Genomic DNA, 19,588 nt, shown 5'->3' with positions numbered 1-19,588 from the left:
AAGGCACAGCATTTTGATCTTATTCTTCTGCCAAAAATTTCACTGGAACAGAGAAGCTGCCAGTTACGGGAATCCCTGTCCACACGTCAGCACTACATTCCATTCCATTCCATTCCATTCCATTCCATTCCATTCCATTCCATTCCATTCCATTCCATTCCATTCCATTCCATTCCATTCCATTCCATCCCATCCCATCCCATCCCATCCCATCCCATCCCATCCCATTCCCACTGCTGCCCCATGTTACATGCTCCTGCCCTCAGATGGCAGGATGGCAATAACACTCCTGGGGGAGACTTCAGGGCTTGCCTGAGAAAGAAGGGATCTTCTTGTCAAATGATCAGGAGAAGAGGATCCAGCCAAGTTCAGGACTCAGTTGTCAGGAATGAAAAACTGAGTGCAAATCAGCCCCTGCATCTCCTGCATCCCACCCCAGGCTGTACCCACCAGACTCCTCTGTTCCTGCTGGAGCAGTCATCTCTCAACTCCTCTGGATTTCAGCCAACATCACTAAGCTGTTCCCTGAGCCCACAGGTAGAAGAGCTGTGAAGGAGACATTCCTGACACTCTAATAACCAAAGGAAAACCACTGCCAAGAGATGGGGCTGGCAGGCTACATTTTGGCCTTTTCTCTGGCAATTGTGAGCTGTTCCTTAAGACATTTCTCATCCGCTTAGATCTGTCCTTTCAAGGAATCACTACTGCACCCTGACAGGCACTACAGCACTACTGACAGGCTAAAAAGATAAGGTATGGAGAGGGTTTTAATAGGTTGTTTTCTTCTGTTTTTTAACTAGGGCCCTTTGGATGTTTGTTTCCTTGCATGGCATCTAAAGGCAGGTCCAGATCTCCCAATGGCACCTGCCAATCCCCAGACACTGCTCTTGCTTTGAGCAGTGTGTCTGCTCAGATGACTGCCAGAGCTCCCCTCCAAAAGTTATTCTATACTTTTATCTTCTAAATCAGCCCAATTGCTTTTCAAATATTCACTATATTTCCTACACACCTGTGCAAGTACCCATGGGCATGTGGTATATAGAGAGACATTAGAGGAGCTCGACCTTCACGGAAGTTCCCAAGGAAGAATTCATGATCTTTTGGCAAACACTGAACACAAACCAAAAAGAAAAAAAACACCAGAAACACAGGAACTTCAGAGTATTCAAAAAGAAATCTCAATGAAAAGGGGGCACAACCTTATTCAGAGATTTAAATCATCTGTTTGAAATTTTAAACTGGCTTTCAAAGGTTCATCATGGAACACAAGAGGTGACTGATGCCCTCAGCTGACAAGGGAAATCAGATCAGCTTCAGGAACAGGAGCTGCACTGGCTGCCTGCAGCACAGCACATGTTGGGCATCTGATGCAGGGATCCCTGCAAAGCCATGTGCCTGTGGCCTCCCAGAGAATGGCTCTGTTTGGCTGACAGTGCTGAGAAAGCACTTCAGAAGCTGCTTGTGCTCAGCAGGGTGCAAGCCAGCTGCCAACATGTTCCAGCAGCCTCCAGGAAAGCTGGGACAGAGAAAGCTCAAAGGCTGCATCCTGCTAAGAACACTGAAGGCAAGAGCAGCTGCCATCCATCCTGCTCCCTTCCAGCCAGGGCTGCAGGGCAGCAGCTCTGATGCTCTGCTTCCTTTTGCTGCTCTTTCCCAACTCTGCTCTCACCCAGAGGTGCTATCCTTTGCACAAGAACAGATGGGCTGCCTCACCTCTGGGTGCTCAGCTTGAAACGAGCTTCCAGGTTCCCAGTGTTGCGGAGCAGCAGAGTCTTCTGGCTGCTGCACTTGACTGGACACCTGGAGAAGTCCAGCTGCTCAGGGAAGTCCAGGACAGCTCGGGCAGCAATGGCCCGAATTGGCACCACTATCCTTTCCCTTTCAGTGACACAGACCAGCTGGTGGGAATAATCCTGCAGGAAAAGAAACTGCCTCAGCACAGGGCATTTAGTGCCGTCCCCATGGCAGAAGAAAAACCATTTCCTATAACCCTTCAAGGGCATCAATTTACCTATCCCACCTTAAATGAACACTAAGCTCTACTGATATGTCACATGTTAAAGGCACCGGGGCACTTTGCAAAACCTGTCTCAGTGGCATTAAGCTCTTCTGTCACTTGGTCATCCAGAGAACTGCCCTAGGCCACTATCATTTTTACTCTAAATTTTAATGATGTTCAGTAATTCCTAAGTCCCTTCTAAGGAACGTGGAGCCAGGGAACACAGGACATTCCTCTTTAAGTTTCTGTATTCCCACTGTCGGAGAATAGGAAAAAGTGTTCAACTGACTCTAAGCAGCAAAAAAAAAGATGATAAAACAGCTGCACCCAAAGAGCTCCTGCACCCTGGCTTGGTGTAGAAACATCAGCTGGCTCAGAACTCCCCTCCAACTTTGCCTCTCCAACCAAGTCAGGAGGAGAACAGTGCTAACAGTGCTAACCTTGCTTTCTAGCATGCTGCTGGAAAGAGCCTCTCTTGGCTTCCCTGCAAGGCTTCCTCCCTTCCATGCCACGGCCTAAACCCTTCTGGATGAACAAGCCTGCAGACCCCAGCACGGAGATCAGACTTGCCAGGGCCTCAGCACTGCTGTTCAAACCTCCAGGCAAAAGCACCTTTGGCACGCAATGGGTGCCAGCTGACAGAGCAAGCACAGGCACAGGCATGAAGACAGAGGCACAGCAGTGTCACTGCCACGGGCTCTGGGCTCACAGCTCTGCCTGCAGCTTGCACCTGCCCTACACCAGCTCCTGCAGGCAGCTGTCCAAGTCCCTGCAGCTCAGCAACCTCCTGCTGACCAAGGGCACCCAGAGCCCAGCGTGCCTGTGCCAGGCCGGGCTCACGGGCACAGCACATCCTCTGCCCTGGCCCTGCAGCTGCACCATGCTCACCTGCGCTCTGGCACAGCACAGCTGCAAGGCTGCAGAACGGAGCCTGGGAAAAAGCACCGTCCTTGCTCCAGCCCAGGGGGAGGCAGGGAAGCTGTTGCCAGTCAGGAAGGAGGAAAGCTCTCAGACCTCTTTGTTCCTCCCGTGTTTTCCATCATAATGAAACTCCTTCCACTGTACCTAGAGATGGCCCAACATGTATCAACAGCCCTTTCTCATTTTCACCCTGTTCCCTGGGCATCTTCCCTTGGCAATGCTCAGGGACGTGCAGGGAGGGGAAGCAGAGCCTGTCAGGCCTGGCTGCAGTGCCTGGCAGCCCGTGCCAAGCTGGGACTGGCTGCAGGCTGCCTGCCCACAGCCTGGAGCCAAGCTCCCAGCATGGAATGGGCTGCACCCAGAGTGCAAGGAAAACAATGGCTTTGCAGGGAATTCTGTGTTTTGGCTCCTCCAGGCTCACCTTGTTCTCCTCAGGGCTGAAGCGGATGCGCACAGGGGCAGAGGCGCCTGCTGGCACCGTGTGGTACACACCCCTGGGGCACGCCAGCTGGAAATAAGGGCAGCTCTCCATGCACACCTTCACCAGCCGAGGAATCTGCAGCAAAGACACCAAATGATGATTTTGACACTTGTGCAAACAGGACGACAGGAGACCTGTCCCTGCCCTGCTGACATCCCTCCTTGACCCCTTTTCCAAAGCCTTTCCAGCTGAGCAGGTGCAGGCACATCATTCACAAGGGTCAGCTGGAGTCCCTTCTCTCTGGCTCCAGCATTTTGGCCAGGGCCAGTGGGGCAGGGCCTGGTGGCAAGGAAGGGCCAGCAGGTCAGCACCAGCAGGATGGAGACAGAGCACCTGAACCAAGTCATCTGTACATTCAACAAGGCCAAGAAACCTGCTGGCTCCTGCCAGCACACAGCCATGCAGTCATGTTCCAGAGGGGGAATGTGCTCCCTGAAAGCAAACCAGCACATTCTCCTGGGGGAAGGAAGAAATTCCCTTCTAGCAGATCAGGTTTAGGTAGGCACATTCTGGGGATACAGTCATGCAGGCAGACCAGCAAGAGAGGAGACCAAACACTGTGGCCTTACAGTGGCCTTACAAAGCAAAGCTGAAAAGCCAAAGAAGGAACACAACAAGACAATCCCTAAAACAAGGAGATGGCAAAGAGAATTTAAATGGGCAGTAAAGCAGCAAGGAAGAATCATAAAACCATGAGAGCAATCATCTTGTCAAAAGTGACAGAAACACAGACAGGCTGTGCCTATGGACTGTGGGCTTCAAAGGCATTTTCTGCCTGGAGAAACATGACCAGCACTGACTGACACTGTGCTTCCAGTATGAAAAGCCAATCTTGGCTCTCCAGGGCTTCTTGCTGCCTGTGCAAGCAAGCTGGGCTGCTGGGCATTCCTGCCTGCAGCCACAGGCCAGGGTCTGCCCTCTGGCATTCACAGACACAGCAAACATGCATTTTCTAGCACACTGATATCATCAACCCCTGAGCAACAAAATGCTCTCAACAAGCCTAAACCAGATGATTTGGACTCCTTCCTGTCTCCCACCAGCCTACCCTTGGCACAAGGCTCATCTGAGAAAAAGTTGCCCTGACTGAAATTCCAATGGACTCCGTTTTCCTCGTTACACTGGAACACAACTGCTGACATTTTTCAACTTTTCCCCTCTCAACTCTCTTGGGAAATTGCAAAACCATCACAATTTCTTCAAGTGCAGGTGGAAACCTCCAGGAGCACATGGCTTTGCATGTGCTGTGGCTCTCCAAAGGGAAAGCAGAGCACCGTGTTGCTCTTGGAAAGCTGAGCAGAGTGGGATGAAGCTTAGCAGAAGCCTCAAGTGGCACCTAAAGGGCTCCCACTGCTTCTGCTACATCACTCTGATTCCAGGGCTGTTCCAGAACGTTTCCTGCAGTGCCAATGCCCTTAATGAGAAGTGATTCCAGCATCAGTGGAGCAGACTCAGCCCCTGAGCTCTGACTGTGAGCTGCACAAAGGGAGCCCAACAGGCTGAGAGAGGCAGAGATTCCTACCAGGAGCCAAGATTAACCAAGGAGACACAGGAGGTGCTATAGACTCAAGGCAAAGCTTGAGAGCAGGTCAGAACTGTACAGGCCTCAACATTCCTATCAATCCACAGCTTTCAACAGAAGGAAACTCCTTTGGGATAGACACCATCAATGCATGGCCAAAATCAGGACACAATTCCCAGCACAGGAAGATTTCCATCATCTTGCAGAACAAAGTGCTGAGACATTTTCTCCTGCACGTGCTGCAGCAGATAACTTGCTTTGCTGCCCACTCGGGCAATGACAGCACTCTCCTCTTCTAGCACAGGGTTCAAGCTCCAGGTGCCAGCACTTACCTTGTCCTTATTCGTCACAGACAGCACCATTTCAGAGACCTCCCGAGCCATGAAGTTCTTAAACACCATCTCTGGTGGGGAAACTGAAACAAGCTCTGTTTCGGGGCAGCTGACGGCAGCTGGAGAGGCGAGAGAGAGCAGGGACAGCTTCAGCTGCTGGGAGGAAGGCTCATGAAGGACAATCTTACACTGACCCCCAGTGAAGTGCAGACTCTGGGGGAGCACAGCTGCCCAGGACACACTGGGCAAACAGTGGCTCACCCACCTCTGCTCTGAGCTGATCAAGAACTGCTTGGTCAGCTTCCAGCAGGCTCAAGCCAAGCTGCTCTTTTGATTTCTCCAGCTTTCCTTCTCCACAATGCCAGGCAGCACTTTCCTTAAGCACAGACCTGTGCCCCCCGGGGCACGGCCTGAGCACTCATGCAGTAAGTAAAACCCACAAATTTACATCAGACTCTAGGGGAAACAATTCTGGGATGTCCTTTACACTGAGACAAGGAAACTGAGGCCCACACAACTGCAAATTTCTGTTTGGATCTAGAACTTAGGCCTCAGGAAGAAGAGAACAGCACCAGAGGAGGTGTGAGAGATGAGGTGATATTTGGCTGAAGCCAAAAGGTTATGAACTGAAAGGATGGAATCTGTTGGTTCTGTGTGTTGTTGGTGGGTTGGATTTGTTCAGGTTGGTTTGTTGGGTGTTGCTGTGAGCTGGCAGAGGGATGGGGTTGAAGACCTGACCAAAAGGAAGGAGCATGAGAGGGGAAGGGACACAAAAGTTGGTAGTCAGACAGAAGGGAAGTTCCTGAGTGCCTCTCCAAGGGGAAAGGGGACTGGGACTGTCCCGGCCGGGTACAAAGGGGATACAAAGATTGCCATTTTGTTGCAGGCTGTGATTGCTCCACTCCAAGGGCAAGGAGACACACTCGGCTCAAGTGAATTGTTACTAATAAACAGTTTTCTTTTGCTTTGATGATTTTGTCCCCTTTAAGTGCATTTAAAAGTTACTGCCTTTCTAACAGAGGTAAAGGCAAAAACAAAGTACAACAGAAGTCAGGAAAAGGACAAATGAGGTGAATGCTGACTGTGGATAAGTTTCAGTTATTTCCTCAGGAACTTGGGTAAGAGTAGAGTTGGTATCTCCTTTTCCCATGAGCTTTAACTGGGTGCTTTCTTGTCATTATTGCTATCTAATTTAATGCCATTGTAGAGGCACGTCTGGAATGACACAACAGCAGCAAATGCTTCTGGAGCAGAGACACTGCTTGGAGAAGACTCTGCCCTGCTTTGTCTGCCTTCTGCATCCACACTGCTGTCACTGCAGAGACACCAGCAGCTCTCCTGTGATTCCAGGGCAGACACAGCCTGCTGAAGGGAGTGCCTGCAGCACACTGTCCCTTACTTGTGCCCTTCCCTGGGGTGTTCCCAAGGCCCCTCTCCAGGCCAGTCCTGAACCAGTGTGTTCCATGTCTCTTGCTGCCAATTTCCTGCTCAACAGCCCACCTGGCTCACCTGCCCCTTTGGACTGTGCTTTCTACTGAGCCAGTCCTGCCACAAAAGCAGCTTGAAACACACCTCTAAGCAGGCACTGAGCACAGAAAGCACATCCATTCCCCTCTGCCCAGGGCCACTCCTCTGCACATCTGGCAGCCTGCAAAATCTAACACCCTGTCAGGGTCCAGCACATTGTTCCAACCCAAAGCAGGAATGCAATTGGTTTTGCTAAATCTGAAGGAATTCCTGCAGGTCCTCGGCCTTCCAAGGCCGACGCTGCCACTGTGGAGGGAATCCTGTGACCCCGAGCGTTTGATGGTGACCACACCAAAGCAAGAGGTGGCTCCTTCAGCAGGAGAATGGCACATGGCAATGCTGTGCCTTTGTGTCCCCAGCCTTCCCCCATTGTTTTAGCAATGGCAGCCACACTCCAGCACAGCCCAGCAGCTGCAGCAGAGGTTATCTGTGTTGGCTCAGTGCACATCAGGACTCCCAGTCCACCACTGCCAGCAGCTTGCAATGACAACAGCACCTGGACACTGAGGTGTTTTGCTGGAGGCAAGCCTGTCTCAAGCACACCCCCTCTTCAAACTTGCCATCAAACAGAAAGAAAAAGAGCAGGAAAAAGCTACCTTTGGACCAGTCTTGCTCAGGTCTATCCATGGGCCAATTCTTTGCACAATGCTCCCCCCAGTGCTGGCCTCCTTCTTTGTGCTGAGAAACTTCTCCTGCTGGAACTTAGAGGGAAGCACCTGAAAAGAAACCAAACCAAACCAAACCAAAAAAAAAAAAAAAAAAAAAAAACCCAACAAAAAAAAAAAAAAGAAAAAAAACAACAGGAACCTCAGCGATGTGCTTGTTCAGAGGGGTTTATCTTGAGCAAGTGGCTCTGGTGAATAATTTGCAATCACAGCCACTTGGGCAGTTCTGGAAGCCCTGGAAGTTACTTGCTGAAATACTTAGTACCAATCAATTAATAATACAGAGTGCAATACACATACTCCAACCACATGGCTGTGTCCCATTAGACTCTCTGTGATCTGATGTGACATGTTTGGGGATTTCTGCTCTTTGGCCATTTGTTTCCTCTTACATTTCATAGGATTGAGGCAGTGACCTTTTCAGAGAGTGGGAAGGAGCTCTCAGAACTGCCCCAAGTCCATCCCTGCACAACACTCACAACTCACAGCCAGGAGACAGCACTGCTGGCTGAGTCCAAGAGAAGCAAGAAAGAAAAGCTGTACCAAGAGGGAGGTGCACAGGAATGTGTCCAAGTTTTTCCTCTCTCTGTTAATGAGCATTTGTTTTCTCTGTCTGGGCTGACAGAGCCCTCCAGAGAGGAAAACACAGGGATCTCCTTGCCAGAGCCTCAGCACTGGGGCATCTTCAGCCCAGTGAGCTCCAGACAGCAAGGGACCTTGGTGGCCCTGACTGCAGTGCTGCCTGCAGGGCTGGAGCTGTGCCCACCCAGGAGCTGAGAGAGAACTGCTGCTTTGGGAGCTCTTCTGGCTGGGACCAGCCGTGGCTCTCAAGGCTTTGGGCAGAGTTTGAGCTCTCCCCCCACATGCCCAGGTGCCCAAGGGCAGCTTGGTCACAGCAGCACAGGGCAGTGCCCAGCCTGACAGAAGGAATTCCTGTGGCAAAGGGCAGGCACAGAAGCACATGCTGAGGGCTTCAGCTGCACATTGGTTTCACTTGGCTCCCGTGGCATAGCCAGGCAAGGCGCTGGGCTGTCCCTGAAACATCACACAGTGTTCCCTACTGCACCAGGACAGCCCCCACCAACAGCAGCACGGCACAAAGAGCTGGGCAGGGGCTCTGCAGCTTCCCAGTGCTGCGGGACAACAGGGGCAGGGACACCAGGGACACCAGGGCACTTGCCAGCCTGAGCACAGCCCCAGTGGCTACTCACAGTGTTAGACTGCAGTCTTTCCCTCAGCAAAAGACAAGGTGTCGGTGTCTTTTTGGGAATCCAGAAGCCATTCTGAAGGGAGGATGTCACAGAGGAGCAAGAAGGCCTCAGCAAAACTGGAAGGAGCAACAATGGAACTCTGAAAATCCAGAACCCAGTTCATGGCAGACTCAAGGCATACACTGCTGCTAAACATTTTATATCATTTGAAAGTAGCTAAGTGCTTGCTTGGCATAAGTAGCTAGTATTGTTAGGCTTCTAGTTGGACTTTATTTGGACTAGATGGCTCCCTTGTGCAATTCAAAAATGGATCTTGCTGAAACCTGGAGCTAAAAAGCTGAACATTAATAATACTTAGAACAGACAAAGCTGTAGCTTAAATATTACTTAAAACCAGCTTGAGTGGACCTCCTCTTCTTTAGGCTAAACAACCCCTGCCCTCTCAGCTGCTCCTCACTGGACTTGGGAGAGACTGCAATGTTATGGCTCATGGCTTAAATATTGCTACAAAGGACTTTTTGCCCATTGTGACAAAACTGTAGAAAGAAGCTGAGAGCACCCAAGCCCACCCTTCCCTGAAAATGCCTCCTGACTGGAACTTGGGACTGGGAGTTCAGCCCCACAAGGGAACTTGAGGCAAGATAAAGGTGACACTATTGTCCCATTAGCTCAGGTCTCGGGAGAAGTGAACAAGGCCAAGGGAGAAAAATAGATCCACAACAAAGCCAAAGCCAGCAGCTGTCCTGAAAATCAGCTCTGTCTGCCTTCAGGCTGGGCAAGTCACAGCCACAGACTCCTCTGCTGAGGCCAGGTTTGCACACACACCTCCCATCAACAGAGGGGCAGGAGGAAATTTTGGGTCTGTGGCACAACCGCTGGTAAGGGGCAGTGGACACCCATCCTCCCTCACACAAACTGGCTCAGCTCTACAACCCCCACCCCCAGAAGGCCACATCCAGGGGACATTCCCATCAGGGGCAGCTCAGGGGGTGTCATAGCCCATCAAAGACCCCCAAAGTGCCCCCAGAGCCATTCCTGAGCCCTTGCACCAGATGACTGCATGGCATGCAAAGTAACACAACAGATCCGAAAATCCACAACCCAATTCATGGCAGACTCAAAGGATATCCTGGTGCTAACAATTTATATTATTTGAAAGTAGCAAAAGACAGAGCCCAACTGGCCCTTCCCCAGGGAGGTACCTGGGCAGTCCCACCTTGCCCAAATCTGCATTCATCCATTGGAGTCTTACATTTTGCGAAACCTCACCACAGAGAAGACCAGAAGAGGATTGAATGGGATGGGATGGGATCCATGGAATGGTGATCTTTTCTACTAAATCTGTCTCTGTCACTCTCTTTCTTCCCCCCTTCCCATCAACCTCCGTCCCCCCCTCCTTTTTCTATTTCTTTCTCCCTCTCTCTTCCTCACATTTACAAAAAATCCAGACTATCCACTTTGGCAGATGATCTCGTTTTGCACCTTAATTCAGGGGCACCTCCTTAACAATTTTAATAATTAGATCATAACAACCCACTGAAATTTGAACAGAACTCATTCACCTATAAGTAGTTTAAATAAATACTACAGGAAAAACTCTATACACTAGTATACTTAGGAAATGTTGCATTTGTTCAGTGAGCAAAAAGCACCATCAGTAGACCATCTATTGTTCATCCCCTCAGCTGTACATGCCACCATCCTGTATCTCCCTGTGGCATTCTCTTTCAGAGCACAGATGGGACAAAACCAGAAAGTACAACTTTAGCCAGCCTTTACCTTCAAAGGAAATTCAGGACTCCCTCGCAAAGACCAATGCTTTGCGAGTTCCGGAGTCGCTCACAGAGACCAATTCTCCGCCAATTGACAGCAGTGGCTGACAGAAACCAATGCTGTGCCAACAACTGCCGTGGCAATGGCCGAGTGCAGCCGCCTAAAGGCGCCGAGGCTGTGAACGAGCAGCCAGGGCCGAGCTCTGGCGCTGAGGCCGCGGCGCCGGCACAGACGCTGAGGGCCCGGGCGCGGTTACCAGGCAACCGCGGCATCGAGCGCGGGCCGGGCCGCACGCATTGCCAAAGGACATTGGCACTATTCCTGCTGACTTGACTCGTGTCAAGTGCTGCAGAGCCTTTCTGTAGCCAGGAAAGTTTAAAATGTGCTGACAAAGGCACCTGTGGCAGGTCTGTACACTGCTCTTTGTACAGCACCAGGATTCCATCCTGGCTGGAGCCCCAGGAGGGGCTGAGGCAGCTGCAAAGGGGCTCAGCCTGCAGAAAAGGAGGCTCAGGGGGCCCTTCTGTCTCTGCACAACTCCCTGACAGGAGGGACAGCCGGGGTTCGGGCTGTGCTCCCAGGAACAGGCTCAGGAGCAGAGGGAACGGCCTCAGGCTGAGCCAGGGCAGGCTCAGGGTGGACACCAGCAGGAATTTCCCCAGGGAAAGGCTGCTCAGGCCTTGGCAGGGGCTGCCCAGGGAGCTTTGCAGTGCCCATCCCTGCAGCTGTCCCAGGAAGGCCTGCAGGTGGCACTCAGGGCTCTGGGCTGGGGACAAGCTGGGCATCGAGCACTGCTGGGACTCCATGGTCTCACACAGCTTTCCCAACCTTAATGATTCCATGAGTCTATGATTCTATGAAGGCATGATTCACAACAGAGTTAACTCAAATCTATCATACACAAATATTACAGAGGTCAAAATTCATGTGAATGAAATTTAAGATTATTCTTTAAGATTGAAAGAATTGTATGTCAATGTTGCATATAGGTAAAGCCCTATAAAAGAAGAGCCTTGTTACCCTTGTAAAATGATAGCTCGGGCCTCCTGCTTCGGCTAAGTACAGCTAACAGGCAGGGGTGAGGGGCTCCCAGCAGGGCAGGGAGAGCCGAGCTCAGGATCCCAGGCACCCGAGCTGACGGGGATTGGTGTCTCCTTTATTGAGGTGGGTGTTAATAAGATCCCAGTTCAGTGGCTGTTCTCACGAGTAGAGGCTCACCCCACGGCAGAGGAAGCAGCTCTGGGCTGGGCTCCTGCAGCAGCAGTGGAATTCCTTTCCCCAAGAGCAGTGGCTCCCACAGTGCTCCTCCAAAGCCAAGACAGGGCTAGGAGCTGCACCCAGCCCCTTCCCCCAGCCCAAATCCCACAGTAGCTCTGGCCCTCCTCCTGCTTCCCTAGGGAAAACTCCCAAAGAAACAGAGCTCTCCCTTTGTCTGAAGCACCCAGCAATCACCTGCCATTAGCAACTCACTGGCAAGAAATTCTACAGGTGAAAAGGAAGAACAGAAAAGAAAACCCTTCCCCAAACAAGGAGATGGCCAGATGCTGAAGGAGCACACACACATCCCCAGCTGGTGAGAAACCCTCCCCCTGCCTCAAAGAGGGAGAGTCTGACGGTGCAGGAGTGAAACCCACAGACATTACAACCAGCCAGGTTCCAGCTGAACTGCAAGGCAGCCACAGCCAGCAGCAGTCGCCCCTGTAGAACCAAGGAGATCTAAGATGAAATCAGAGCACCCAAATGCTGTGGAGTCTGGCAAATCTGGGGCCATCTCAATACACCACCTTCACTGCAACCATTAATGCCCATACCAACCGAGAGACAGTGGGCTCTGCCACCAACAAGCTTAGAAATAATGAGAGTGTGATCAATGGCCCCATGCAGGCCTGATGCAGTCTGTGCTGTGGTTAAGGACCTCAGAAAGGAATTTAAAGAGGAAATGAGGGAGATGAGGCAGGAGGTAAGATAAATGCAGCACTAGTGCAAGTCACAGGCCTCAAAGTCAGAGCCCAACGAGTACATCCCACGAGCTGACCTGTGCTTCTTCCTGAGTGACCATGGGGAAGGCATGGGAACGTGGGATGGGAAACCCACTTCTGTCTTAGCAGCACAAGGAGGGAAAACTCAACTCAAGGAAGGAAACACTAATCGAGGGAGTTCCAGTAAGGTGAAGGGAGCCTCCTGCCATGACCAAGCTGCTGGGTATGATCTGTCAGATCCCCTTGAAGGTACCTCTAGTATGAATGCCCAGAAAAGAAAGAATAACCACGGCTAGAGGGGCCCTGCCTCTAGCCAGGGAGAGGCACGGGAAAACCAGGTCTTTTGGATGGTGTGGATCCAATGGCCTTTCCACATCTGCTGTGGAAAGGAAGGTGCCCACAGCACAGCTCGTACAGCAGGATACCCAGGGACCAGATGGTGGCTGGCTGGCCATGGGAGCAGCCAAAGAGGATCCACTCCACTGGGCTGTACTCCGGCATTCCTATGGGACACGGGCACAGCTCATCAGGCCCATGCTACTCCCTCCCTCCCTCCCAGCCAGCTCCCGTTCCACAACAGCCAGACCCTGCCCTGCCGAAAAGCAACTGGGCTGCAGCTGGCTGAAGAAGGATTCTCCCTCCCTCCCTCCCTCCCTGTTCCCCCTCTGCCAGCAAAGGGGGGAACCTCCGCTGCCCGGCTGGGCCCGGCTTTGGGCTCACCTGACATCCGGGTGTAGAACGTGTCCTGGAGGATCGTGCCGCACCCGAAGTCGATGAGCTTCACCTGGCCCGTGCCCAGGTCCACGAGGACGTTCTCGGCCTTGATGTCGCGGTGCAGACGCCGCGGCTGCTGCGGTGCCGCACGGCCTCCAGCACCGGGCGGAGCAGCCCCCGCGCCACGGGCTCCGTCAGGAAGCCCCGCTCCTCCAGCAAGTGCCAAAGCTCCTGACTGCGCTCCGCACGCTCCATGACCAGCGCCAAGCCGTCGGGCACCTCGAACCAGCCCAGGAGCCGCACCACGCCGCGGAAGCCGGGCCGCCACACCTTCCACAGCAGCGCCAGCTCCAGGGCCACAAGGGCGCCCTTGTGCTGCGGGGGGACCGCGATGCCGACAGCGGGGCCGATGCTGCGCCGCGCCTTGGGCCCCCTGCCCGGCCCCGCCGCGGCTCGCCACTGCCCGGCCCGGCACGCTGCGCGGGCCCCGCTCTCTCCACGCTCGCTCCCCTCCGCCTGCCGCCCTGCCGGGCCTCGCCTCAGCCCCGCCCGGCTCGCCCCGCCGGCTCCTCCGCGGGCCCCGCTCCCTCACCGGCCGCGCCCACTCCCAGACGCGCTCCCGGCACGCTCGCTTGATGGCCGCCTGCGAGCCAAGGCCAGCGGCGGGCTCAGCTCGCCGCCCGCCGCCCCGCTCCGACCCGGCCCCGTCTCTTACCGGGTCCCGGAGTAAACGCTGCCGCAGCCGCCGCTGCCCAGCAGCGGCCCTCCCGGCAGAGCTGCTCTGGGCGAGGCTTCTCCGCCCGTGCGGGCGGCACCGCGCTCTCGCTCTTGTGCCCGGGGCAGCCGAGCGCCCGGCGCGCTGCTGCTTGCCGAGCCGCCCCGGGCTGCGGCGGCTCGGGGCCGGCGGCCGAGCTGGCGAGCGGCGGAGCTCGGAGCGGGGAAGCTGCCGGCAGCGCTGTCGGCGGCGGGCCGGGAGCCGGGCGGCAGCGGGGCGGCTGCGGGCGGAACCGCGGCAGGGGCTTCCTTCGGGGCCGGGGCCGGGCCAGAGCCCGCGCCAGGCGGAGCCGAAAGACCGTGCTGCTCCGCCAGCAGCAGAGCGAGCGGCACCTCCAGCGGCGCCACGGGCGGGACGGAGAGAGCCCGGCGGAGGCGGGAAGCACGGCGGGCCGGGCAGCGGCGGGCACGGGGCGGCCCCGCCGAGGGGCGCCGTGCGGGACGCGGCGTGAGCCGGGCGGGAGAGGCGGGACACGGACGGGACGGGACGGGAGCAGAGCGAGTGTGAGAGCGAGAAGGGGATGGGGAGCCAGTGGAAAGTCCAAAGTCATTTCTGCTAGAGAAATAACCAAATAAAACAATGGGGCAATAAAGAAGAGTGCTGGCTTGTGGCTTCTTTCTTCTTTGGGTGAGACAAAGTATTTCATGGGGAAGAATTGCCTCTTCTGACAGTTTTGCCAGAGTGGACAGGAGTGCAGCATTGAATTTTCAAGTTGAAAAGGGAAATCGTGTCAGTAATGTCATCTCTTTTCATCCTCTCTTGAGACAGTTGCAGGCTGCCAAAAGACATGGGCTGCAGTGTGGAACTTGGGGCCAAGTTTCTGTTTCTGCCAGAGGATGAGGAGGGGAAGCATCCCAGAATCATGGAGTCGTGCCATGGTTGAGCTTGGAAGGGATCTGAAAAATCCCATGGCTGCAACCCTGCTGCTGTGGCTGGGGAGCCCTTGCACTTGACCGGCTTGTCTGGAGCTCCGTGCAGCCCGGCCTTGACCACTGTCAGGGACGGGACATGCACGCCTTCTCTGGGCAACCTGTTCCAGCAGAGTCTTTTTTTCTGAATCCCTTAGCTAAACCTAATCTGTCTCCATTTGGATCCATTCTCCCTTGTCCTGTCCTTGCCTGCCCTTGTACAAAGTGACAAAGTGGGGGGGGATTGGTTGTGGAAGAGATTAAGAAAAGTGCCCAATGAACAGACAATCAGTGCCCCACCTCTAACAGATAGGAATAGAATTCCCCTATTTGCAACCTAAGACAACTGGGATCCTGGATCCATTTTTCCTGTGGCTGCGGGTCCCAGCCCCGGCGGAGCAGAACTGGGAGCTGCGACTGCGATCCCTGATTGCCGATCCCCTTGTCTCTCTCTCTCCTGTTCCCTCCCTTTCCTCTGGGGGATCACAAATCCCAGAGCAGCTGCAGAGCCCCGTGCCCAGCCCGGGTTTCCCAGCAAAGGGAGGCCTGGGGGTGAGGTGCCCCAGGCTAGCCAGGAATGGGGGTCCGGGGGTCCCTGGGCTCATGGAAACAGGGAATCCAGGGGCTGGCAGAGGGGGATACCCGGGAAAGGGGGTGCAGGGGGTGTTGGTGCAGGATAAGGGAGTACAGGGGGTCCTGGAACTGGGGAAGGAGATGCAGGGGGGTCCCAGTGCCCCGGAATGGGGATTCAAGGGGGTCCCTGGGGGAGTCCCCAAAGCCCCTCCCAGGGGGGAGCAGGAGCTGGGTCGAGAGCTCTGGGCAGAGAAAAGGGGGTGACCCCGGCATGGGGGGGACATGGGGGAGTCAGACGCGCTCTGAGGGGGGACACGACCCCCGGGGACCCCCCTCACCTTCTCCCGCAGGGGAGGCCGAGCCCCAGCCCAGCAGACGAAGCCCAACACGAAGCCCCCGAGCCCCGGCAGCACCTTGGGGGGCGTCCGGCGGCAGCTCCGGGGGCGGGAGGGGCAGGATCCGGGAAACGGCGGCTGGGAAGGGACCGGCACAGACTGGGACAGGCTGGGATGGACTGGAACAGGCTGGGATGGACTGGGACAGGCATGGACTGGGACAGGCTGGGATGGACTGGGACAGGCATGGACTGGGACAGGCTGGGATGGACTGGGACAGGCATGGACTGGGACAGGCTGGAATGGATGGGGACAGGCACGGACTGGGACAGGCTGGGATGGACTGGGACAGGGATGGACTGGGACAGGCTGGGATAGACTGGGACAGGCACGGACTGGGACAGGGATGGACTGGGACAGGGATGGACTGGGACAGGCACGGACTGAGACAGGGATGGACTGGGACAGGCATGGACTGGGACAGGCTGGGATGGACTGGGACACTGGGACACAGCAGGGTACACCGAGATACCCCAGGACACACCAGAATACACTGGGACACACCACACCCAGGACTGGGACCCACTGGGAGCAGGATCAGAGCACACTGGGACCTAGCAGGACCAGAAGTGGGGCAGCAGGGATCATAGTGGCAACAACTGGGATATAGTGGGAGTGACTGGGATCATACTGGTGGAAACTGGAACTGTATTGGGTTAGCTGGATGTGACTGGGAAGGACCATGAGTATGCTGAGGGCAACTGGGATATACTGGGAGTGTCTGTAACCATACTGGGTGTGACTGGTTTGACTGGGACCATGCTGAGGGAGAATGGGATCACACTTGGAATGACTGGGCCAGTGCTAGGGGCAACTGAGAGCAACTGGGATCATACTGGAGCAACTGGGACCACAGTGAGGGTGACTGGGGTCATACTGGGATCATATTGGAAGTCACTAGGAGCAAGCTGAGAACAGCTGGGACTATGTTGGGGCAACTGGGATATACAGGGAGTAACTGGAATCATGCTGGAGGTGACTGGGAGTCGCTATGAGCAACTGGAATTGTGGAAGCTACTGGGAGCAACTGGGAGTGCGTGGAAGCACGCTGCGGGCAATTGGGATATACTGGGAGAGGCCAGGAGTGACTGGAATCACAGAGCAATCACAAAGGAAGCTACTGGAATAATATACTGGGACTATCTGGGAGTGACTGGGATGGTACTGGGAGTAACTGGAACCATACTGGGATGATAGTGGGGGCAAAAGGCATTGTACTGAGAGTACTGGGAGTGACTGAGATGATACTGGGGGTGAGTGGAACCATACTGGGAGAGGCTGGAACTATCCTAGGGGTGAATGGTAACACCTGGGATCATGCTGGGATCATTCTGGGAGTGACTGGGATTATACTGGGATTGTACTGAATGCAACTGAAAGTTACTGGGATCATACTGGGTGTGACTGGGAGCCGCAGAGCCCATGCTGGGAGTGACCTGGGCACCCCTGGGGGAACTGGGGCAACTGGCCCAGCTGGGGCTCAGGGTTGTTCTCCCCCAGGGCTGCCCCGGGTCCTGCTGCCACCTCTGACCCCACAGAGCCAAGGGACAGGGGACAGGGACAGGGGAGAGCTGAGGGACAAGGACAGGAGACAGGGACAGGGGACAGGACAGGGACAGGGGACAGGGCAGAGCCAGGGAACACGGCCTGGCCGAGGGACACTGAGCTCCAGCACTTGGGGCTGTTGCCCTTGGGCTCCCAGCACAGCCCAGGGGCACAATCCCCTCCAGAAACTGTTGTTTGCTTTCAGCTTTGCTCTGGAACATTCCCCAGGAGCCCCTGCAGTGGCTGCAGCCCGGCCGGGTGCCCGGGGCCACCAAAGCTGCTCTGGCAGTGCCCTCCTGCCCCGGGCAGGGCACACAACAGCCAAGGAAAGGCTCCTGCTGGGCTCAGGGCAGGCACAGGGCACTCCCCTGGCGCTGCCACGGGCACAGCAGAGCCGGCCTGGGCACAGCATTGGCACCCATGTCCCATGCCATCCCAGCAGGGATTATGGCTCATTGTGTTATAAATGAGAAGCTTGACTAGGCCAATATTCAAGCAGCAATCAATTTATTAATTAATATGGTAAAGTATGAGCAATACAGCACTTGGTGCAGTGGGGGAAATTTTCCCTCCAACTGCACACTGATAGTTGAGGCTTACAGGTATTTAGAGGGGTACTCATAAGCTTTGTCAGCAGTTTCCATTCCCAATTTTTACGTCACAATTCTATACACTATTATGATTTAATTTTTCTCAGGATGTATCCCAGAAAGGAGTATCCCCAGATGGTGGTGTCTGTCTTCTGAAAGAAGGAAGAAGTCTCTCAGCTGGTAAGGTCCAGATTCCAGATGTGGGTTCACCTTTTAATTGCAAATCTCCTAACAGTGATATCCAGCTTCCCTTGGTGGAAACTATCAATCCTTGCGTAGATGTTCATCTTCCTTTGTTAAGCTGCTTTTCACTGTTTTGTTAATGCGTCGAGTTAATCATGTTTCCTTTTCATATATTCTAAAGCTACAGTTTCAAAGATCCTTACTACAAGCAATTATACTTCAAAATTATACTTCAAAAGGTTATTATTGCAAAACTTTTGAAGTCTTAGCTAGAAGCAGAACATTCTTGTGAAACAGCAACATCCTTAAAGCTTTAATTCCAATGCTCCTAAATCAACTGAAGATTTATAAAGGTTAATTGTGAAAAAAGGCCTTCTTCCATGCTTTACTTCCTCAGTTATTTATTAGAATTCATCTCTATAACTGTATCACAATCACAAATACACACATTGCCTGAATGTACCTGACACAAAACACTTTGTATTTCACAGTCCCTCCTCTGCTTGTATAAATTTTCATTTATCTTATTCATTAGTGTCTGGGCTTCAAAACTGGCCAAAACTTTAGAAACTTTTTCTTTTTTTGTCTTCTTTCTTTAATTTCATTATTTTGGATATCTTAGCTGTTTTCTTAAATCGGCCAACTTCTGCCAGGTGTACAGGCAGTGCAGCAACCTGCATGCTTTGAATAACTGAGTGGATTAGTCAGATAAAATACAGAATAAGGCAAGGTAGAAACAATAACCCAGCTAATGAACACAATATTATGAACCCTATTTTCTTTCACCAAGTTCCCCCTCCTATTCTTTGTAAATCCTTTGGCTTGAGCAATATTTCTTGTTTACTTGCATTTGTCGACTATGCTGGCAAAATAAAACAAGGAGATTACACAAGGAAGAAATATCAAAACAGTTGTAACACATAAAAGGAAAAATCTTAATTTCTTTTATCATCTCGTCTCTGATACATTACTCTACCAGTTAGTTTTTAACATTGTTTTTCTGATATCTTTTCCTAGAATGACTTTTCTGTGGTCATCAGTCTTCAGCAATCTGATATATTAAATTTTCTACAAACACCCCCTTCTTTAGCCAATAAATAGTCCAAAGCCAATCTTTTCTGATACACTACAGTTATTGTTTGGCTTTGCTGACTTGATATTAATTCTAATGCCTGAGCAGCTTTATTTGTTATCATTTCTATAACTGCTTGGAGTCTTGTAATACAACTCAACATATAATTTGGGTTCAATACAGAGTTAGATTGCTTTGCTGGTTTTACTCTTTTGTTTACAAGTAGTTTTTTGTTTTTTGTTGGTTTTTTTTTTTTTTTTTACTAAATCCTGAACTGTTTCTTTTAGAATAAATATAAAACAAATCCATCTCTCTCCTTTTGGACATTCAATTCCCTGTCTATTACCACTTTTTCCTAAGTTTGTTGCAATCCAATAATTTTCTTCCGTTTTGCCTACAGGTTCTTGATTTGGATGGGTTATT

At 53.0% G+C, this 19,588-nt stretch overlaps 1 protein-coding gene across 1 annotated transcript; it reads right to left on the bottom strand.

The window, feature by feature from the left end:
- Positions 1–229: 229 nt before the first annotated feature.
- LOC135292876 (hydrocephalus-inducing protein-like) lies at positions 230–10,572 on the bottom strand. Its single transcript, XM_064406949.1, has 6 exons — positions 10,438–10,572; positions 8,659–8,774; positions 7,379–7,498; positions 3,342–3,476; positions 1,714–1,913; positions 230–546 (listed from the first exon to the last, which is right to left on the bottom strand). The coding sequence occupies exons 4-6, from the start codon at positions 3,450–3,452 to the stop codon at positions 501–503; spliced, it is 357 nt and encodes a 118-aa protein (XP_064263019.1). The 5' UTR covers positions 3,453–3,476; positions 7,379–7,498; positions 8,659–8,774; positions 10,438–10,572; the 3' UTR covers positions 230–500.
- Positions 10,573–19,588: the final 9,016 nt, after the last annotated feature.

The sequence above is a fragment of the Passer domesticus genome, unplaced genomic scaffold (genome assembly GCF_036417665.1).
Source record: "Passer domesticus isolate bPasDom1 unplaced genomic scaffold, bPasDom1.hap1 HAP1_SCAFFOLD_55, whole genome shotgun sequence".
Taxonomy (NCBI): domain Eukaryota; kingdom Metazoa; phylum Chordata; class Aves; order Passeriformes; family Passeridae; genus Passer; species Passer domesticus.
The sequence above is the reverse complement of the archived record's forward strand: the minus strand, read 5'-3'. Positions and strand labels throughout refer to the sequence as shown.